General features: G+C 34.3%; 1 protein-coding gene across 8 annotated transcripts in view; it reads right to left on the bottom strand.

The window, feature by feature from the left end:
• Positions 1-958: 958 nt before the first annotated feature.
• The window catches only part of RALGAPB (Ral GTPase activating protein non-catalytic subunit beta), a 94,766-nt gene continuing 71,598 nt past the window's right edge, over positions 959-24,126 (bottom strand). For 7 of the 8 annotated variants that reach the window (XM_031954028.1, XM_031954030.1, XM_031954029.1 and 4 more), the window contains 10 exons: positions 23,914-24,066; positions 23,491-23,700; positions 18,428-18,586; positions 15,224-15,389; positions 14,603-14,725; positions 10,162-10,298; positions 9,462-9,570; positions 7,014-7,092; positions 5,799-5,947; positions 959-5,139 (listed from right to left, as the gene is read on the bottom strand). In XM_031954028.1, the coding sequence (XP_031809888.1) occupies positions 4,946-5,139; positions 5,799-5,947; positions 7,014-7,092; positions 9,462-9,570; positions 10,162-10,298; positions 14,603-14,725; positions 15,224-15,389; positions 18,428-18,586; positions 23,491-23,700; positions 23,914-24,066 (1,479 nt within the window). In that variant the 3' untranslated portion in view covers positions 959-4,945. The remainder of the gene's footprint in view (positions 5,140-5,798; positions 5,948-7,013; positions 7,093-9,461; positions 9,571-10,161; positions 10,299-14,602; positions 14,726-15,223; positions 15,390-18,427; positions 18,587-23,490; positions 23,701-23,913; positions 24,067-24,126) is intronic. The other variant, XM_031954036.1, reaches the window with a different exon arrangement.

Below are 24,126 nucleotides of genomic sequence, written 5' to 3'. Positions count from 1 at the left end.
TGGAAACTTTCCCATCAAAACATTTATTAAGTGCTTACTATGTGTTAAGACGCTGTGCTAAGCACTAGGGGTACAAAAAGAGACAAAAGGCAGTCCCTGCCACCAAGGAAGTTACAATCCAACTTGGAAGACAAGCAAACAAATATATACAAACAAGCTATGTATAGGATAAATAGGAGATAATAGAGGGAAGGCACAAGAATTAAGAGGGTTTGAGGAAGGGTATCCAGTAAAAGGGAATTTAGTTGGGACTCAATGAAAGCCAGGAAGGCCAGTGGTAGAGTGAAGGGAAGAGAACATTTTAGCTTTGGTATAGCCACAGGGAATACATAGAGCCAAGATATGGAGTTTATTTTTTGTGAAACAGCCAGGAGGTCTATGTCCCTGAATCAGAGTATGTGGCAGAAAGGCTTTAGTACTTTTAGGAAGTAAGTAAGTTATGAAGGGTCTTGAATGCTTAACAGCATTTCATATTTGATCATGGAGGCAACAGGGAGTCCCTGGAGTTGTGTATATGTGTGTGAGAGAAACATGGTCAGACTTGTGTTTTAAAAATAGGACTTCAGTGGCTCATGATTGTTCCCCATTCTCTCAGCCAGAATTAAAACCAGTCCAATGGGCATTTTCCTATTCTACAACTCAAATGTGATCTGATCTGGTTCTGCTAAACTGGTGGTACTCATCTTTTTGGGATAGGATACTTGCTAGTTAAGTTATGAGACATGAGTCCCTTAAAATGCTATGGAGGTTCATATTTTAAAAATAAAGATTAAAAATGAACTTTTCCCACCTAAAGATCAATTAAAAATGAACTTTTCCCACCTGAATGGCCCACAAATCCTACTGTTCAAAGTGAACAAAAATTGGCTTAAAAATCTCGTGTCCACACATGGATCCTTGCAAGAAATGGAAAGAGTTCAGCTGGAAGGAATAAGACTCTAGCCAAAAGCACACAGGGTATTAGATAAGAATATCCTTAAAATTTAATTGACTAAGTGTGTTACATTCAGTATTCCATGTGTTTCTTCTGGACAAAGAATTGGCATAAATACAAACAAGCTTCTGTGCCTTCTCTAACAAAGAGATAAAATACTAGAGAGGAGGGAACAGAGTTCACATCTTCATATTTACATGTTGTCTTTACTTTACAATTTAGTGCCAGAAATATTTACAGAAAATACAGTAACAACAAAAAGATCATGTCTTGGCAACATACATAAGTTCATACAAATTGTATTGTGATTTCAAGCAAATAATGGCTATTGCTCACTGCCAGCCACAACTACAAAGCCTGAGAAAGATGCCCTCCATTCACTTCTAGAGAAAGTCTTGAAATGTGAAATTTCAAATGACACTCTTTTTCTTACTTTTTAATAAGAAAAATTAGTTCAGGGACAAAAGAGAGCTACTATCATAGGTGAAGCAGATGTATCTATCTGCTGAGAAACTGTTTGACTGAACGTCTTACAAGTGGTATTTCCTAAGATTTGTCTTTGCAGCAGCTCTCTAAATTCAGAAAGCACTGAGATGGTTTGAAATATACAAAACAATACTTTTATGAAGATACAATCCAGTACTTAAATGGGGCTTGAAATTGTTTTAAAAGTTAAATAGAAAATCTAATTGTCACATAGGTAAGTAATGTCAAAATCTCTGATATCAGAAAATTATATAATTTGCCATTCAGGTCAATTGTACTCACCTTTCTGGGTAAAATTTAACCTTCCAATAATAATATTAAGTTAGATCAACACATTTGTGTATTTGAAAATCAATCAAGTACTTCCCATCAAGTGCAGAAGAGGTAACTGTTTGTGAAGGCCTCAAATCCTGGACAACCTATAGCCAACATATATTATTTACCATTATTAACCACTTTGCCTTTCTTGAAAGGAGATTGGTGGAGAGGAGGATGGACACAACTCCTCAGAGTAGAAAATAATAAAAAGGGAGGAGAAAGGAAAAAATGTTACATAATTATATTGCCCACATAGGGGAAATTGTAGAAATGGTAAAGGCTTGAAAGAACTGATGAAATGGACCGAGAGGATAAGTAGCCAAAAAAGATTTTAAAGCCCGAAAAAAGCATCCCCACACTCATTTTCAGAACTGCTGCTAATAATGGGAAAAATTTAACAGTTCATTCCAGAAGACATCTTAATAATTTACCTTCAGAAAGTGTGTGTGTGTGTGTGTGTGTGTGTGTGTGTGTGTATGTGTGTACACGAGCACGTGTTATAGAGCTTGGCCTTGGAAGTGAAATTCTGTAACACTACTCTATGTTCTTGTAACACACTCATCCTCCAGTGTATACCTGTAGCAAAGTCACTTATGGTGACTAAATATACTTTAAAGACAAATACATTATAGATGAAGTAAACTAAAGCAGATTTTGATGTCCAAAAGTGATTATTGAATATATGCAGAAACATTCAATTATGTGGAATAGTAAAAACTTCTTATGTGACAACTGAGCACATGCACTGGCCATGCCATTTAATCAGTGGATTAAATATGCTTCTCATAGGCCATTTTAACCAGAATGATTTGTATATAGTAAAAACAGTTGGTGAATGTAGTGATCATGAACTCAAACCAACTGTGCATTAGTTCAGCAATCTTAATCAAAAACTTCCCTATGGATGCAGCAATTGCTTTTATCTGACCTCTAGGTCATGTAATGTATGCCAATATAAATACTTCTAGGGACTAAAGAAGAATGCTTATGATGCAGATTTTAGATTTTGAGAGAGGTCATTGAATCCCACTACTTTCTTTGCACTAACAACATACAAACAATACTCCTGCCGTTCCACAAACAAAACATTTTCCATGACTTATTCATCTGTTAGAAAGGGGGGAAATTATGTAGAGATGCTAGTAAAAAGAAGTGGAGTCAGGACATTTTCTTTTTCGTGAATAGATTTTCCTGACTTCATCACTTTTGCAAAAGTTGGGTTTTATTTGAAGAATATTGGATAAGCATGACATTAGTCAATCACCTTTGAATTTTAGGATTTAAAAAAATTTAAGGCTATAGTATAATCATTTTGATTGATTAAACTGAAAGATAAGGCCAGTTTTTCCTTACAATGTGCAAAACCTGATGTCCTGTTTAAGATTTCATACAAACAGCTACTTAATTTTTATGGTAGAACAAATTTATTCTGTTTTTCCCACTACTCAACAATTTGGAAATATGGAAATTCTAGCTTGGTTTGAAAGGAAATAAACTATCATTAGAATTGTATTATACTAGTGAGGGGAAACTGGGTAAAAAGAAGTGGCTTGGATGTAAAGAAAATTAAAAAAAAAACACTGAAGAGCAAACTTAGAAACAAAAGCTGTCAATTCACATCTCTGTGTACAGATGGCAAATTTGCATGCCTTACGGAATAAGATTTGAATCTGAGTAGGGGAAGGTGGGTAGTAAAAATTAGAATAACATCAAACAAAACACTGTATTTAACCAAATATGCTTCATGTAATAGTGAACACATTCAACTGAAAGAAATATGATCAAATTTCTCTGAATTTGAATTGGTTGTTTAAATACCTGAAGATAAAAGAATCTCAAATAAATAATAAAGGGAAGAAAAGAGGACAAGAATTGTCTTACAATGCTCTAGGAATCACTATAAGGATACTTTGGATCCACCTAAAACTCTTCATATGGGAAGACCAGTAAAAGTCAGGTGGAGGGGGATGTCTAAAATTAATCACAATAAGGATTTTAACGTGTATCATGTCTTCAGATTAACAAAACCTATGACACAGAACGATTGACAAAGAGGAACAATTTCTGTCAGAACCCAATAACATAGTTACTAATACTGAGTACATTCATGGGCAATAGGTAATTTCTTTTTGCAATACAACTAAATCAGTGAAGTTTAATTTATACTTTCAAAATTCCTAATTATATGTCCACAGTAGACATTTTCTATTGAGTCCTGATAAAAATATAGATCATACATGAAATCAAATCATTTTCAACAATAGTTGCGAAGTGAAATTTATTGAAACCAACAAGAAATTTTGTAACATTTCAACTTTCCCTTCCTAGTGTCTGAGAAACATCTTTCTTTCTGCTACACTGAACTGGACACAGGTGGAGTGATGGCTTCACTGATTTTATATAACTTTTTGCTTTGTGTTTTTCTACATTGCCAAGGAATGTAGACAACGGAACCCCCCACTTTGGGTGTGCTCCTGATAGACCCCTTTCTGTGGTAACCTGTGGTTACTGTTAGACAGATGATCTGTATAAATGAGTAGAACAATGCTGACATTGACATATTTGTTATCTTTTTGATACATGAAGATGAATATTTGAAAGTCAGACCTTTCCTTTAAAAATATCTGCATACGAGATATTCATGGGTTCTTCGTTTTGTAAAGATGATGCTAGAATAAGAGACTAGAATTCTTCTTGGTTTTCTCCCCAGCACAAGCAACTCCAGGTTTGGGAAATCAGTCTTTGGAGATTCTGGGAGAAGAACCCATTTGGTATTTAATCTCCTGGAAAAGGGAGCTGTGTAAGACTCTGACTGCTAGTTTATGAACCACTTTATATTACACTTCCCCTTTCTTGATGAACAATTTATCAAAGCTGTTTAGAGTTTCTCCCGAAATGTACTATTTTAAGTAAAACTGTCACTTTAAAAAAAAAGTTGTATTGGATAAAATTTATATCACCCCAATGAGAGGTTTATGATTGTGTTTGGGAGACCTCTTCTCACCAGAAAGCAGAAATTCTTCTTAAGTTGTACTTCTAATGGTATCTCTTCTGTATTGGTGATTGAAAGATAAGCTTTATTTATTTATTTTTTGGTGGTGGTGGTGGTGGGATTTTTTCGTCCAGTCAGTCTAGTAACATATTTCCACTGTTCCCTCTGGTAGCCACCAATCTCTGATCTAATAATTGTCTTTGGAGGACACTGGTTTAAGAATTGCAATTCTTGAGTCCAACCTCCTGGAAAAGTGAAGTATAAAATTCTGGCTCCAGCTGCTTATTTCTGTATTTATTGACAATATCTGCAATTTTCTGTTTTCGGCGTACGTGTGGAGGATTGTAGGAGTCACTTTCTAGCCTCTTTCTTCTACAAATGTTTATTACAGTCTGCCTCACTAAGAAACCTTTAAAAAAAATTTTTAAAAACAAATGTTAAAAGTCATATCAGTGTATACTATAAAAAATTAAACTAAAACACTTTTATTTTGTAAACATCTTTGCAGTATTGAATTCTGTGACATTTTTGATGTTCCTAAGGACCAACACAGTATTTCTGAGATAAAGCTCGCCAAAAGGGATATAATGAAATCAAAATATCTTCTAATTTCTCCCATCAAGTCCTAGGATACAGTAACTCTTAAACTAAGATTCAATGAGGGCAAGAGATTTGCTTGAGGTATCACAACTTAGTTAATGGTCATAGGCCTTCAGAACCCACCAATTCTTTTTATAGACTATATATATATATATATATATATATATATATATATATATATTATACGTCAGTCCAGCATGATATATAGTCTATAAAAAGAATTGGTGGGTTCTGAAGGCCTATGACCATTAACTAAGTTGTGATACCTCAAGCAAATCTCTTGCCCTCATTGAATCTTAGTTTTTGTTTTTGGTTTTTTTTTTTTGGTAACATATTGGGGGGAGTTTGGGGAAGATAGAAAACGTTTGAGTTGGTATTTTTAAAGTCCATCAGAGTTTTAAAATACTACTAATTCTATGGTAAAATCAGTCATATCTTCTTAATCTTAATATTTAAAGACTAACTTACCAAGTGCTCTCCTGCTGACAATCATCCCATCCACCAGTGGGATGACCATGTTAAACTTGCCAGTAGCTCCTTGAATTTTTATTCTGAATAATCCAGTTTTTAGAGGGTGGATGAAAATGATAGGAACTTCTTTTTCAAGGGTAGTTGATCTTAAAGAAGGAAAAAGGGAACAAATAAACTTCTTAAATTAGATAAAATATAACCATGTTACCAGTAAGCTTAAGGAACGGACTTGATAACTGTCCATAATCATAGTAACTGCCTTACAGTAACTTGCTTCCATGGTAGTATGATGGCACTTTTTCCCATTCTTTCCAGCTAGCCAAAAAGAACTGAGATATTTTCTTTAGAAAGGCTTTGATAAAAGAGAGCTGGGAATGGAGATTGACATATGATAAAGGAAGTTTGTTTAAAGGTTCTTTCATTAACACTGTAAAGCAAAACAAAACAAAAGCTGGCCCTTTAGGGGAATGGAGCAAATGGATAATTAGATTTCAATAAGCAACTACAGCTGTTGTATGGTACCTCAAGTTGGGGAAACACAAAAGAAAGAATCTGGCAGGGAAAGCACCCCTTCCCAGAAATGATGAGTTATCTTGAGGGTGGAGTGGAAAGTGCTAAAGTCAAACTTAACAATATTTCTTGGACGGCATCTCTATATAGAAAAATCCCACAAAAGAGTTTTGATCATCAGAGTGGCCAGATATATCCCAAATTATCATGAGAAAAATGACACCTCAATGAAAGAGTATCTTACTTGATGAAAACCTGAAAAAATGTGAACTACAAAGATAAATGAGAGGCAGTTACTTGAGGGACAGAAGGACTCTTCATTTTGTAAGCTCTTCCAAGCTTAAAGCAATCTGATTTACATTTGATTTACAATGAATGTTTTCAGAAACATACCTATTTTATGAGGTAATGTTACTATTTGAAGTTCATGACATTTCTTGATAGAGCAAACTAATTCCCCTCCCCCCAATAAGATGAGTCAAAGTGATAGGAGGTGAGAGGATCTAGACCAAACATATTTCAAAAGTAACCTCCCCCCCCCATCAAAAAAAGGATGTCCTTTTACCCATATGACATCCAGACTGTCATTTGGGCAACAAAATTAACACTTTTCCTTGCAAAGCAATGCAGCAAGTGTTCATTTGAGACTTGAAGAGAAGCAAAGGCATGCAAAGGAATGGTTCTTAGGTGAGCATGACCTACCTCAGAGAAGTGCTACTGTTTAAAGTCATTTCTACACCAGTGCTGATCTCTGACATCAGGTCAGAAAGGGGAAAGTTTTCTAGAAGAAATCAGCATTTGATCACAATTATGATTTTGCTACATCTCTTGTTTACTCGAAAGTGAATAAAAATCAGTATGTTTTTATTTAATTCCCTAAACAACAGACAATAGTAGAATGTATACCACCAAAATACTCCCAAATTAAAACAAATAATAAAACTTCTTATGACTCTTCCAAGCAAGGTCAAAACAGGCCTAACTTAGTTAATTTATGCCTCCACATAGGTTATTCACAACAGGGATATTGATGGGATCATCTAACCTTTGGGGACCTCAAAAACACCTTTTGAACTCTCCCATAAACTATTCCTATTCACAGTTTGAACAAGAGCACTGTGCTCAATGGACCCACAAGTCTGACCCAAACATGCATTTTCTATCCTCTTAAATAGTTTATATAACTGTAAGGAGAAATTATCCACAACTATAAATAAAAAAAGGAAAAAAGAAAAACAGCTCAAACCTTTAGACTACCACAACTACTACTTGTGATGGCCTAACAAGACTCACCTCCCAACTAACATAAGGAGATAGACCTCATAAAAAGAAGTCTCAGGGAAGTCTTATGTAAACCAATACAGAGTGAAGTAAGTAGAACCAAGAAAACAACATATAGACTGAGGACAATGTAAATGGAAAGAATACAGTGAAACTGAACACTGTGTAATGCTAATTATCAAGCTTGGCCCCAGAGAAGAGCTGAGACAGTGAACCTGCCTCCCTTCCCTGAAGAACCTGGAGGGGCAGGGGAACAAAGAGTATGCAGTCAGTTCTCCATATACTGCAGATATATTGGATGTTGCTTGGTTTTGTTGAACTGTTTGTTTCTTTTTTAATCTTTATTTCAAGGGAAGGCTCACTGGGGATGGAAGGGAGCAGTAGGGATATATTTGGAAGCAAAGGTGAAGTAAAAACAAAAGGCATCAGTTAATTTTTAAAAAGTTCCAATGGGTTAAAGGCAGTAAAATGCTTTTCTTTTCTTTTCTTTTAAGAGGGTCTGAAGAAGAACTAGGAAATTATCTGCAGAGCAACAGTTTTAGTTGAAACATCAATTGTAGCAAGATGAACTTTAAAAAATTCTTCCTTCACCTTAATTTCCAAATATAGCCCTCTTCTATCCAGAGGGTCATCCCTTATTATAATGAAGAAAAAAGAGAAAAAAAGTTCAATAAAACTTACAAATACATTAATTAAATATGTCAAAATAAAGAGAAAAAAAGTTCAATAAAACTTACTAATACATTAATTAAATATGTCAAAATAAATAACATTTGATACCCTAAAATTTTTCACTTCTACAAAGAAGAGTAAAAAGGGTATTTTCTCATCTCTTCATGAGGGGCAACTTTGATCATTATTAATTACATAGTATTCAGTTTTGATTTCTTTTCTTTCACTTTGCACTGTTATATATGTAATATATATTGTTTTCATGGTTTTGCTTGCTTCACTTTGCATCAAAGTTCAAATAAAAAGTCTTTCCAAACTTCTCCGAATTCTTCAATCTCATCTTTTCTTACGGCAACATCATATCCTATTATATTCCCATAAAAATAATGATAATAATAGTTAGCATAACATAAGCACTTTATAAAGTTGATCAAGTGTTTTATGAGTTCATCATCTGAGGCTCACAACAACTCTGTGCAGGAGATATTATTACCCTCATTTTACATATGAGGAAACAGAGTAAATGACACTGGCAAGTATCTTAAAGAGAAGCTGAACTGAAGTCTTCCTTATTCTTAAGACCAGCCTCCTGGCTTCTACATTACTTAGCTGGCACTAATTATGCACCATGATTTGTTTAATTATTCCACACTCAACTGGCATGAGATGTTTTTGTAAACATTTTGATATCTATGAGATTTTTTGAACTTTGACTTTCCTGGAATACAGGTGTTAGAGGGGTATTTCTGGGTAAAGGCCATAATTCTAAATCACTTTCCAGAAAAGTGAGACTACTTTGCAAGTTCCACCAATAATGTATTAGTGTGCTTGCCTTTCCCACAATTGTTCCAACATGATTTACCATCTTTTGACATTTTTATGCCTTTAAAACTTCTTACTTCAAGGACGAATCCGTATCTTCCCTCCATTACAATTCCTTGTATAATTTTAGTACAGTTCTGTGTATTGTTCCAAGTCTCTCAACACTAGTTTTTGGAGGATTGGCCATCCTACTCTGAGCCTCTTACAGGCTGGCAGGATCTAACTTAGCTTGTGCTCTGCAAGGATATATCATTATGAAGCAATGCTTTAATAGAAGCTTTTAAAAAAATATAATAGAAAAATCCCTGAAGTCATTGTTACTGGTGTTATGAGCTTAACATTTAGACTTTATGAAGAAAAATCAAATACTCTTACCTATATCATCGTAACGTTCAACCCAGACAACAGACACTTTTGTCTCAGGTCCCATAGGTGGGACAGTCCGACCCTGAGGCAACTTCTTTAGGCGGGAAGTAGGACTTAACTATAAATGAGAGAGAAAAGAAAATGAATTAATTATAAACGAGTTTATTCCCTGAACTAGTAAAATACAATTTGTTAATAGGATCAACTCAAGTCAACTTTTATCAAGTCTTTTATGTGCAGGAGAAGACTGTTCAGGAAAGTTAGAATACATTCAAAGTTTAGCTAAGATATACGGTCCCTACTGTCATGGAGTGTATAGTCTATTAGGGAGAAATGACATAAATACAAATAACTCCAAAACTAAATAATACATAAACATATTGGTGAGATTTAATATAAAGTGCTAACTAAAGAAAGAAAACCTATATCTTGAGGTTTGAGAAGAATCTTGGCAAATCCCAAGCTCCAAATCAAGACATAATAGGGAAATGGTTGAATCTACTGATAAGCAAATATATGATTATCTCTTATGTATAAGGCACTACTTAATGCTGTAAACCATGAAGAAAAACATGTTGCAGACTTTAGAGAGGGAAGCAGGAGAGATTTGATAAAATGGACAGTGCCAAGACATTAATTATAAATCTACAATTGTTATAAATCAACAAACCTAAAAAGTGTTTGAAAACATATCAACACACTGCCTTACCTTCTGTGAAGAATTAAGATTGTCTGTATGATTAGGGAAAAGTTCAAGTGTAAGTGATGGCTGTTTTAGTATTCCAGGCAGAAGATCCATATTTGAATCACTTTCTTGGTCTGAAATATTGCTTTCTACTGAATCAGCTGTGGAGTATAAGAATAATAATAATGATAAATCTACTAATTTCCCAAACCAAAAGAGTTAAAAATTATTTATGTCAATGACTGTATTAACTGAGCCTCCCAAGACAATGTTTGAAAATGTTTTGATTCAGTCATGATTTTTGGTAAATATTTTAAATGGGTATAATGCCTCTAAGAAGTGGCAAAGGAAGTTTAGAAAATACAAAATCTTGTTTCTTACTTTAATATTTTGACGACAATAAAATGTCATACATGTTCAGAAATACTCTGGCTAAAATTATAACACTATATATGAATGTTAATTCAATCTAATTCACATTTAATGAGTAGCTCTAGTATGCCAGGTAACTGTGCAGGGGAACACAAAAGTGACCCAGAATTTTAGAGCTGGAAGAAATGTTGTAGTCATTTGGTTTAATTCTTGTCATTTTGTTCTCAATGTACAATCTAATGGGACAATGAGATCAAGCTACGAAATAATTAGAGATAAGACAGAAAGAATCAAATAATTATGACAATGGTTTAAGCTTTATAAAATCCTTTCTACAACTTCTCATTTGCTCCCACACAGCAAGGACTATGAAGAAGGGCCAAGGAGATATTCCTGTGTTTTTTGTTTTTTTTTTTGAATGCAGGAAAGATTTATTTTATGTTCTTGCAAGAATGGGTGCTAAATGAGTAGACATACCTTTGAAACTCCAAAGGCAGCATTTTATTTCCTCTCCTGAAGCACAAGCCCCTCCCCTGATTCCCCATTAATTGGATATTACAAAATTATAGGAAATAAATCTCTAGCCCTAATTTCACAACCAATTCTTGCTCCCAAGGAGCTTATGTTCTAGAAGGGGTGTAGGTAACAGAGGGGGGCTAATGGCGGAGAACAAAGATTCTTTTTAGGCCACCACCTGATTGCAAAAGTCATTCACTGCTTTCAAGGAGCCACATTCTTTAGAACACCCCTATTTTAAGATGAGAAAAAGAAGGCAGAGTTTTGATAATTTTCCCAGAGGTACCCTAGCTAGTTAAGAGGCAAAGGTAGATTTTTGAACCCAAGGCTTCTGATTCCAAATCCACTGTTTTTACCTCTTCCCTTCTCCCCCTATATTTTTGGACTTGACCATCTCATCAGCTCTGGAGTCAATTAACTATGCTGATGATTCTCAAATCTACCCTTCCTGGGCTTAATCTCTCTTGATATCCAGTCTCCTGTCTCTAGATACCTACTAGAAATTGTGAACTATGTGTCTTTATAGACATCTTATAAGTTCAATGCATCCAAAACTCAACCACTTTGCCTTTGCCAACTCCCCTCCACTTTTCTCTCTAATCTCCTGATTGTAGTCAAGGGTACTACATCCTTCCAGATACTTCAGAAACCTGGGAGTCATCCTCAAATCTTCACATTCCCCTCCCCAATATCTAATCTACTGTCAAGACCTGTATAGACCTGACCTTCTCTCCTCTTTCACTGCCCTCATCACCTTGAGACCAGACAGCTGCAATGGCTAGCTGTGGGTCTCCCTGCCTTGAGTCACTTCTCACTCCCATGAGTCCTCCAAGAGTGATTAGATTCTAGAAATGCAGTTCTGGCCATGTCACTCTTCTCTTCCCTTTATAAACTTCAGTGGTTCCCTATCACTTCTAGGATCAAATATAAAATCTTCTGGCATTCAAAGCCTGGACTGTACCTTTCTTACACCTCATGTTACCTCCCCCTCTACATTCCTTTTGCTGTCTTGTTCCTCTCAAACAAGATCCACCATTTTCCAATTTTGGATATTTTTATTGGCTGTCTCCCATGCCTAGCTGGAAATGCTTTCCTTTCTCAACTTTGCCCCTGGCCTTCCTGGTGAAAAAATATCATCTTCCACAAGAAGTCTTTCCTGATTCCCTTATCTAGTACTTCTTTGAGTTGACTATTTTCAATTTATCTTGTATTATATGAACTCATGTAACTGTTTACATGTTGTTCCCACCATTACACCATAAGCTCCCTGAGGGAAGGGAAATGTCTTTTGCTTTTCTTTATATTCTCAGCATTTAATGCAATACTTGATGCCCAATAAAAGCTTACTATCCATCTACAAGCATTTATTAAGTACCTACCTAAGTTCCAGGAACTCAGCTAGACACTAGGAAATGAAGCCAAAAAACCCAGGTATTTATACTCAAAGAACATGCAACCTAGTTGGGTGAGACTAGTATGTTACATAAATGTACACAAATACATGTGTACATAATATGTATACAGATACACATAAGAGAGATACTGGACACAAGAGGTAGGAGAGGTACTTCTATAAGCTAGAGGATTAGAAAAGGCTTCATGTAAAAGGTAGTATCTGAACTTGGAAGAACAGTAGGAATTCTAAAAATTAGAGGTAAGGAAGGGATGGAGTTCAGTCAGTACAAATAAGGAAAGTGGAATGTCACTTATTAAAGAATAGTAAGAAAGCCAAAAAGCCGGACTATATATACTATGTGGGAAAAGAAGTAATGTGTAATAAGGCTGGAAAGATAGTTAATGGTAGGTAATATGTCTTTAAATGCCAAAGAAGACTTTATATTTGATTCTAGAGTAACAAAGAGCCACTGGAGTTTACTGGCTAGGGGAATGACATTATCTGATTTTCAACTCAGAGAAATCTCTGTGCTAGTTGGGTGGAGGATAAATTAGGGTTGAGAGAGACTTGGCACAAGGGAGCCCATTAGGAGGCTACTGCATAGTCCAGGCCAATGATGATGAGTGACTGAATAAGGGTGGTGACCGTGTGAGCAGACAGAAGGGGTTGGATGTCAGAGGTGCTGTAATGTATCATAACTGAATCAAGTAGCTCTGATTTGTGGAATAGACATTACATGATTCAAGAAGTCAAGAAAAGACAAAACTCTTTTGGGCAAGAGATTTTAGGGAAGACTCCTGAAGGAGATATGCCTTGAGACAGATCTTGAAAGAAGTGACGAAAAGTAGTTATAACATTCTTGGAGATTAATGAGCCAATATACACAGTTACAACTACCATGCTTGCCAAGTAAATACCTACTTGCCTATTTCTATAAACTTGGCTAAGCTGAAGTGGTTCTAGTCCTAGCATGGTAGAAAAATAGCTTAGATTAAAGCTATTTGCATGTTGTCTCCCCTATTAGATTGTGACTCCCTTCAAAGAAGGTACTGTTTTTTACTTTTCTATTTATCCCTTGCACTATGTACTAATGATGCCTGGCACACAGTTAAGTGCTTAATAAATGCCTGTAGACTGACCGATCTGGGTAGAAAACAGAACTAAAGTTTCCTTAGAATAATTGTCTTATATTTGTTTCACTTCTGTCCCTGCAAGTCTAATATTCTAATTTCTGCTTACTTATTAACAAAAAAGTAGCAAAATCAAGATTTCAACCCAAGTCCTTGGATCTAAATCCAGTGATCTTTCTACTATATTACTCTAATAGTATAGAGGGAAAAAGTGGTACAGAAGAGATCAATAATACACTAAGCTGGAAAAGAAAAAGCTTGAGGATGAGTCATAAGATTAGCTAGTCAATAAGTATTTATTAAGCTTTAATTAAGTGGCAACTGCTATGTTAAGCAATAAAAACACAAAAAAAGGGAAAATTCAGTCCCTGTCTTCAAAAAGCTCACATTCGAAGGCAGGGAGACAACATTTAAATATGTACAGAATAGATGGGAATTAATTTCAGATAGGGAAAGGGAAAAGCTTCTGCACAAGGCGGATTTGAGATGAGTCTTGATGAAAGCCAGGAAATAAAGGGGCTAAGAAGAGACAGAGCACTGGGAGAGGGAGTATGATCTGTGAAAAACAGACTAGAGGCTGGTAAAAGCGCTGAGGACACAGCTGAAGAATTCAGCATCTTTTCTAAGAATCAATCTGAGGAAATGGGAGTGACTTTTATAAAGATGGGGATGTTAGCTAAACCCACAAAAGTGGGAATGGAGTTTCTATTCCTAGAAATCATTAAGGCAATGTAGAAAACATCTTTCCTAAATGGCCTAGGTTTTTCCATATCCAAAGACATGGGATTAAAACATAAATCTTCTTGAGTTCTCTATTAACTTGAAGAATCTATGTGAAAAATATGTAAAAAGACTACCTTGGATCAAGTAAAATCAGCAACAGGGCCAATCATAAGCAGTTATAAAATATATTCATCATATATCATAAGCAGTTATAAAATATAAAAATATATATTTAGTTTGAGTAGATAGAAATGAAGAGGGAAAACAACTGTTTTGGATGCTATACAGCAATGCACCAGAGGCAGGAAAATGCAGAAAATATTCTTACTTAAAGATTCCACGGGTGAAGGAACAACAAAAGCCATTTCTGTAAGGGCATCAGCATAATACAACACCTTTTTCTGTCCATTGAAAATACTTGCTCCAATATCTTCACACAGACCTATTTCCTCTAGGAACAAAAAACCAAGTGTCACTGTTATAAGGAGTATGAACTTGTGTTCAGTAGAATGCCAACCATCTAGCTTCATAACATTTTATACAGTCCCTAAAATAGACTGTCAACACTGTATAGAGGAAAAAGGGCAGTCTCTATCCCTTACTGGGTTTTGTATCAGAACATAGTATAAATATTATTGAAAAGAGTTTTCCATCACTCTTTTCATATTTTAAATAATAAAACTTAATTTATTAGGTTCTGTAAAAACTTTCCCATGTGGTAATTAGCCCCTATTCAGTAGAATCTTTCCTTCAACAGTAGGATGATAAGTCTGTTGTTAGTTCCATTTTCTTCAAGATCTTGAAAATTAAGTAAACTAAATTAAAATATTTATGTAATTCTCCTAATAGAAGTTAGATAAAAGATATATTATTTATAGTTTTTAAGTTTTAATTTTAAAAAGCAATTTGCCTCAAATATCTCAATTTTTTTAGTCGAATAATGTTTTACCTTGCTCAGGTACATCAGCATCACTGTAAGTGTTAATAGACCAGCTTGTAGAAACATGTCCAGTCCACCCAGGGTGCTTGCCTATATCCACTGACCAGCCAAGAGACAACAAAAATTCTAAGAAATGTGGCTGAACATTTTTGGAAGACTCGGCATTCTTCAAAATCTGAAACACAGAAATAATAATGGAAAAAGCCAATTAAATAGAGTTGAATTTAAAAATAAAAAACAATTGACTTTTTAAATGTGTCATTTAATTGAAAAATTACTTTTTAAAAGTGTTTGGTAATTTAAAGTTAGTGCTAGGGAATAACCAAGTTTTAGTAAAATGGTCCTAAATAACCTTCCTTAGTTCAAAGAGAAGAACAATTGTGAAGTAGCATTATATTCTCATTTTGGAAACCCTTTTCCACAATATTTATACCATGTAAATCATGAGCAACACTAATGTAAGTTTTTTTTTTTTCCCTTCCAATTAGCAAGCACTTGCTTTTCTCTCTCACCATCCTTTCCCCCTATATCAAGGAAAAAATACAAAAATCCCTTGTATGTATAATTAAGACAAATTTCCAAATTGTCCACATTCAAAATTATGTCTCCCTTTACATGAAATGAAAAAGTTGGACATATTTGGTCCCAACAGCATTATTTCCTAACTAATTTTTTCTTTTTAAGAAACAAAAACAAAAGGAAGGAGGAAAAAGCCAAAAGATGGCAATGCTTTGGGTCATTTTGGAGGGAAAGACAAAAACATTCTCTTTCAGAATCACCAGAACCAAACTGGAAAACACCTCAAAGACCATGAAGCCCAACTTATATCTGACCAAGATTTTCCTCTCCAATGCACCCAACAAATTTTGCTTAAAAGGGTATAATCTACTACCTCCTAAGATAGCCCATTTCATATTTGTTATAAAAGTTTTACTTCAATTTCATCTTGAAATGTCTACCCATAATTCATAATTTTTCCCTCTGGGAAAAATAACTTTTAATACCTTCCTTATTGACAGCTATTCAGGTATTTGAAAACAGCCATCAATTCCCTCTCTCAAAGATTCTACAGGGGAAATATGCTCAGTTTTTCCAACTAATATTCATATGGCATGTGATCTTGAAGACCTCTGCCATCCTGGTTTCCAAATGTTTGCATTATAATTCAAAATCCCATCAACAACATAGTAGAGAACTTGTTTTCTCAGTTTCACCAACAATGGTGTTTATTACCAATTTTTTTTTCAATTTTTGTTGTTGCTGCTTTTTTGCTATTTTAGTCATTGTCTGTATTTTCATTTTTCTGCTGCTTATAACATTTGAATTAATTGTTCTTTAAATGTTTGGTAGAATTCAATCGTGAACCATGATCCTGGGGATTTTTCCTAGGAAGTTTGTTAACTGTTCAATTTCTTTTTCTAAAATAGGGTTATTTAGGCTATTTCCGGATCTGTTAATCTAGGTAATTTATATTTTTGTAAATATTCACTGATTTTGTTCAGACTGTCAAATTTATTGGCATATAATTGGGAAAAGTATTTCCTAATGACTTCTTTGTTGGTGGTGATTTCACCCTTTTCATTTCTTAATTTTCTTTCTTTTTAATTAAATTAACTAATGGCTTATCTATCTTATTGGTTTTTTCATAAAACCAGCTCTTAGATTTATTAGCTCAACAAGTTGTTTTTTGTTTTTTTACTTTAATTCTTATTAATTTCACCTTTGATTCGATTTTCAGGATTGCTGGTGCTCAAATAGGAATTTTACATTTGTTCTTTTTCAAGTTTATTTAGTTGCATGCCTAATTCATTGATCTTGACTACAGAATTTGAGAATCTTGTCAACAGTTTCTATTTCTTCTGTCATAAGTTGTCTCTTCATGTTCCTTGAGCTCTAGTTCATAGTTCTTGTGATTTTCTTTCTGATATATATGTAGGCATCTGAATTTCGTGGTTTCTAAGATGCAAGAAGAAATGCTGCAGAATTTTAGTCTTAAGATATTTCAGATCATTTAGTATAACTCCTTTAATTTTAAAGGTTGAGGAAGCTAAAGTTCCTAGATATTAAAGGACTTAAAAGCAAATACATAGCAAGTGATAGAACTAGGACACTTATTCTATCTTCTATTAACCCTGTTCCAATCCATTATTCTTATTAAAACATTCTTTTCACACAGTCTAGTCTTTATACTACTATATTAATTAGAAGGATGTTTGTCAATGCTAAACAAGTAAGGAAGGCTATGCTTCAAGGAATCATGTTTTTTTATTTATCAATAAAATTTTAATTTTACTGATGTTAATTCTTAATTAGTTCCACTTCAAAACTTTTAAAGAACAATATAATATTTTATTTTTTACACTAATTATGCAGTCAGAATCAGGACAGAAAGGATGATAAGCAATGCCTCCCAAATTTCCAATACATTTCTTCCTCACCTCTTTGTCTTGGAATACCTAACTTCCAAGCCCAGAAACTGATTCCTTCATCTGTTGATGTTATATTTGCTTATCTATATACATTATGTAGCCCTCATGCTTTGCACAAAATTAACAGCTTACTAAATATTTGCAATTGAATGTCAACAATTATAAAGTGTAAAAAAATCTCACTACTAGGGTCTTGTAGTTGAATTCTTCCTATTGATGCTATGGCACTATAATAAAATACACAAGAATAGACAATTTATTTAAGTATTTTTGTGAAAGCTATTTTAGTTGTATTTTAAATTTTAATTTATTTTAAGTGAAAGAATGACAGTAAACAAACCTACTTACTTAAAAAAAAAAACTCATTAAAACTATTGTACAGAAGTGAAATCTAACATTTATGAAGCCCTTATCCATGTTCAAAGTATTTCATTTTCTAAATAGAAAAAAATCAAATGCCTATTTTAGAATGTAAGCTCATTGATAGCAGGGACTATTTCATTTTTGGATTTGAATTCCTAGCACACCTAGTACAGTGACTGGTAGATGCTTTGAAAAATTTCTGAATTTGAAAAAAAGCTTATTCATATTTACTGTAAATAACCCAGTTTTTAACACACAAATTTCATAAGACAAGAAGAAAAAACGAATACTAGAGTTTAAGACTTAAAAGCTTTATAGTCTGTATTTTCTTAATAAATTAAGTATTTGGCAATAAGATTTCACAAATAAATTTTCAAGGATCGATATGGAAAAAATGTTGTAACATATCCAGAAAACTTACCTCTTGACTTGTCTTCTGATATGCTTTCATATAGAAAATAAAAACTGTATCAAAAGGGCGACATGGTAAAAGATCCAGATAGCCAATGTCATCAAAAAATCCAGATATTGTTGAGTCAAGTGCAATAAGGTGAGGAGGTAGACGACTATTTGCAGGTTCCTTTTCATCCAAAAACAAACAGAATAAAACAAATTATTTTCAATTTCTATTAACATTTAAGAAATTAGAATAACATATTTTAGAATAAATTTCCTTTTATCAGTTTGAAGACAACAAACTAAAAAAGAGTTCTATTAAAAGATAATAACAACAGCTAGTATTTACATAGAACTTTAAGATTTGAAAAGTGCTTCTGAAATATTTCACTTTAGCCACACAACTCTCAGAGTCAGTTGCCATCATTTTATTATTATGTGTTATGCCATTCTTCATCTTTACAAATCAAGAAACTAAGACAAAGTGACTTGGGGCAGCAAGGTGGCACAATGGATAGAACACTGGCCCTGGAGTCAAGAGGACCCAAGTTCAAATTCAGTCTCAGACACTTGACACTAGCTGTGTGATTTTGGGCGAGTTACTTAACTCAATTACCTCACCTTACCTCACCAAAGGGGGAAAAAACATTAAGTAATTTTCTCAGAATCAAACAACTATTAACTGCCTGAGGCAAAATGAATACACTGCACAGAGACTTAAGAGAGGATAGGTAGATTTACCCATGGTCACACAGGCAATGTTGGATTGGAAGCTTGGTCTTTGGGCTACAATCCAGTACTGTTTCCTTTACACAACCTGACTGACTTTCTTTTTTTAGCAAGGCAGTTGGAATTAAGTGAACAGCCCAGGATCACACAGCTAGTTAGTGTCAAGTGTCTGAAGCTGAATTTGAACTCAGATCCTCCTGACTCCAGTGCTCCATCAACTGCGCCACCAAGCTGCCCCATCACCTGACTTTCCAGGTTGAAGAGAAACAGTAAACAATCATCTCTTTGCTGTACATTAGCCAGAATTCATCTTTAAAAAACAGTACAACAAACTTATTCTGGTTATCTTTGTTTTCACAATACTTTCTTTTCCATATACAATACTCCCTGACTTCCTACCTATCAAGTACCCCTATTAAGAATCTGAAAGAGAAAAAAAAAAGTAGTTCTATAAAATCAACAAAAATACATCAATTCAGTATGATAGCATAGGTCACATATAATGTGGTCTTTAAGTTTGACAAAATGACACGCTCTCATTGTAAGGTATTATGTCTCCCTTGTGGTATCAGAATATTAATGGAGCTGCTGAAACTGATCTATTAGAATAGCTATTCAACAAGAAGAAAGATAAAAGGAGACAATTCTACAACATCAACAATACCCCTTTCTTACCTATTTCAGAATAAGTGGAAATGAAGAGAATACTTCTCAATGAACCAATGTTTTGGACTAGCTCTATACCCTTTTTAATGTTCCAAGGAGGTATAAAATATGAATTTTTTCTGGATTTCAAATGAGTAGAGATCTTCAAAGTTTAGTAAGAATCCACAGCTTGCTAAGATCAAATGAGATAACACTTGTGAAGTGCGTGGCACAGTGTGGGCATGTAATAAATGCTTATTACTTTCCCTGTTCTTCCCCTAGCATCATGGAATATAAATGATAAAAGAGTCCATAAAATGGATCCTCTGTGGATCATTATTCTCCAAATCATCAATTCAAATATGACAACACACAAATCACACTGATCCCTGTTGGTTAAGCGTTTCAGTAACATCTGACTCTTTCTAACTCCATTAAGGGTTTTCTTGACAAAGATACTGGAAGGGTTTGTCATTTCTTTCTCCACCTCACTTTATAGATGAGGAAACTGAAGCGAACATGGTGAAGTGATTTGCCCAGAATCACAAGCTAGGAAGTGTCTGAGGCCAAATTTGAATTCAGGAAGATGAGTTTCTTGATTCCAAGGTCTGGCACTCTATCCACTGTAGCACCTAACTCCCCAACTGATCCCTGGAACACTGTGAAATTCACAGACACACAAAGGTAATCTACATAAACTACATAAAGCAGACAAAAAAATATAAACTGCCCAAACTATGATTTGCAACCAGCTGAACAGTGTTAAATAAAATGAGCCTAGGACTGAGTCAATGATAGAGGTATGGATAGTGTGAATTTGGAAATTGGGACTGCTTCTAATGATGCTAATCTCTTCAGCACAGCAAAAGTACATCTCTTTAATACCAATATTTCCATAATGCCACCACATTAAAAATCATAGAACATCATATTTGTAGAAAGATCAAAATTATAAGCACCACTAAGGGTAATGCAACAATCATGTATGGTGGACATAACGGATGGGTTACATGATATTACTAGTGATAACATTCAGGTTACCAATTGGATAAAAGGTATCATTGTAGACATATATGAGCACTAAAGGAAACGAGCTGGTCAACAACAAAGAAAAATGAGACAGGCAGCTTGAGGGGTATATAGATATGCCCAAGACATTAAAAGAACAGAAGGCAGGCCTCGCACAGATAAGACAAGAATGGAAAGGGTACATAGACTGATGACCTACTAAGATGTCAAATAAGTCCCATAGAGGAAAACAAGAAAAGAGATCTCTTTAAGAAAGTCAGAGATATCAAGAGAACATTTCAAGCATAAACAGACATGATAAAAGACAAAAATGCTAAGGCCTTAACAGAGGTGGCAAGCATGTACAAAAGAACTGACGGATGTTATCATCACTGAGAGCCACAATAGTGTGATTACTGATCTAAAACTATAGATCCTGAAGAATGATGTCAAGTGCACCTTAAGAATAAAGCTAGTGGAGATGACAGAATTTCAGGTGAGCTATTTAAAATTCTAAAAGATGATGTTATTAAAGTACTACACTTAATTTATCAGCAAATTTGGAAAACACAACAAAGGCCACTGCATTGGAAAAGATCAATTTATGCTTTAATCTTAAAAAAGGGCACTACCAAAGAATGTTCAAATTATCAAACAATTTCACATGCCAGAAATATTTTACGATTTAGGCTTCAACAAGAAATGAGTCAATAATTAGCAGAAGAGTACACTAGTTTTCAAAGAGGCAGAGGAACTAGAGACAAAATTACCAACATTTGGTGGATTATGGAGAAAGCAAGGGGGTTAAAGAAAACATCTACTTCTGTTTCATTAACTCCACTAAAGCCAGTGTGGATTATAAGAAAATGTGGTAAGTCCCCAGAAATGAGAATACCAGGTCATCTTACCTGTCTCCTGAGGGACCTGTATGTAGACCAACAAGCAACAGTTAAAACTGAAAATAGAACAAGTGACTGGTTTAAGATTGAAAAAAGAGTGAAACAAAGCTGTATGTATATTGCCCCTTACTTAACTCATATTCACAGTACATCATGCAAAATAGACGAATCAAAAGCCAAAATTATGGTTGCCAGAAGAATATCAAGACTCTTACACATGCAGATAATACCATACTGATGGCAAAAAGTGAAGAATTAAGAAGCTTCAAGATGAAGGTGAAAGAGAATAATGTAAAGACTAGCTTGAAGCTGAACATTAAAAAAAAACAAAAACAAAAAACCCAAGATAAGACAAATAGTCCCATTACTTTATGGCAAAAAGAGGGAGATTTTACTTTCTTGAGCTCAAAGATCACTGCAGATGGTGACTGTAGCCATGAAATTAAAAAGACACTTGTTCCTCGGAAGGGAAGCTATAGCAAACACAGACAGAATACCAAAAAGAAGAGATTATCAAAAAGATACACTGTAGCTCTGCTGCCAAAAGTCTATATAATCAAAACTATAATTTTTCCAGTAGTAATGTGACAGTTGGACTATAAAGAAAGCTGAGCTCCCCAGGATCAATACTCTTGAATTGTGTTGCTAGAGATGATTTTGAGAGTTTCTCAGACAGTAAGATCAAATCAGTCAATATTTAAATTAATTTAGGCTACTCAGTGGAAGGACAAATGCTGCAGCTGAAGCTTAAATGCTTTGGCCATATAACGAAAAGAAAGAACTCACTGAAAAAGACCCTGATGTTGGGAAAGACTGAAGGCAAAAGAAGGAGGAGATAATAGAGAATGAGATAGTGGCATGAAAACAATGAACATGAGTTTAGACAGACTTCAGGAGAGAGTGGAGAATAGAAAGGCTTGATGTGCTATGGTTCATGAGGTCACAAAGAATCAAAAACAATTTAGTAATTGAAAAAACAACAACTTGCTTTGATTCCATTGTGTCCAATGGCAAATATAAGGGTAATATAAACTAGATGACAATTTTTGGTATAGTCTATAGAAGTGTTTTTGGGCCTCAAGTGACCCACAATACCCCTAATGTGGTTCAAAACAGATTAAAATGTAATTGGAAAATATTTAACAAAATGAAAATGAAAGAAAACATAGGTGTCACATTTTTTTTTTTTTTTTTTAACAAATCAGTAAGTGGCCTGCAGGGATCTTTATAAATGGATTTGTGGTTCCTCTTCCTATTTAAATTTGATAACACCAAGCTAATATTTTAAATATCAACTTGCATAGGTTACTTGTAATAGTTGTTGATACTTATATAAAGAGGTTGGTGGGGACAGAAAATAATTATTATGGTACTTAAAAAAAATCTGAATTTCAATTATCCCAGCAATATTTACCCTTTCATTATTAGAGGTATGTGAGAGCCAGAAGTATTGGGAACTCAAAGAAATATATTTGAATATATATGCAAAAAAATCATCTTAAGACTGGAAATGAAAATTCCAATTCAGGTATTAAAACAAATGCATGAAGGCACCTATATAATGAGTCACCTCAGGGCTTCCACACATAAAATGAATCATATGTACAGGTAATAAAAATTCCAATGGCTTAAAAGTTTTCCCACTTCACCCTAGAACATTTGAATGAAATCATATGATAATAAAGAAAAAAATAACATTAATTGTGGTTTTATATAATGCATTAGATCTGTGTACCATAATTCCTCACACCTCTAGTATGTAACAAAAGCGTACAAGATCACTAGCACATAAGTGTACCAAAATTACCTTTAATGCCTCTAATGACAAAAACCCAAAGTGTGAAAGAAAAAGACGTGCAGTTTGGAATTCCTGGGCAGGAGGTGGGGGTTTACAGTCAGTAACTGGGTCAGGGAAACTTTTCTTTCGCCACTCCTCTTCACTTTGCTGCTCAATGGATATTTCATAAGTGATCTGCTGGGCCATGCCATTCCTAAGTTTTTCATGTCTCTCTTCTAACTGAAATGCATCAAAGACATTATATTATACATTTAAAATTATATGAGGTCTATATTCAATATAAAATAAAAAAATTCTTATTTCTGTAATTAAAATTAAATTTAAAAAATTCAAGTAGTAAGTGAAATTCAATGCATAGCACACTATTAAACAAGTATTACAGGAAACTGACATGCACAAGAAATAAACAATAGTTAGGAACTAGTGTCTTACTTCCTCATTTACGATTTCATGCAAGTCAGGAATGCTCAGATCTGCCTTTACAAAAGGAATTTTGTCAACCTCTTCAGGAAATGGTCGATGTTTCACTGTATATTTAATTCCAACATCATTTTTAGGAAGTGGACGAGGTTCTGGCACAAAAAGCTGTTAAAATGAAGCAAAGCCAATTTATATGGTCTAAGCACTTAGGTATAAATACATAAT

Source organism: Sarcophilus harrisii, chromosome 2 (assembly GCF_902635505.1).
Source record: "Sarcophilus harrisii chromosome 2, mSarHar1.11, whole genome shotgun sequence".
NCBI classification, from domain to species: Eukaryota; Metazoa; Chordata; class Mammalia; order Dasyuromorphia; family Dasyuridae; genus Sarcophilus; species Sarcophilus harrisii.
This window is presented reverse-complemented; position numbering and strand designations above follow the sequence as displayed.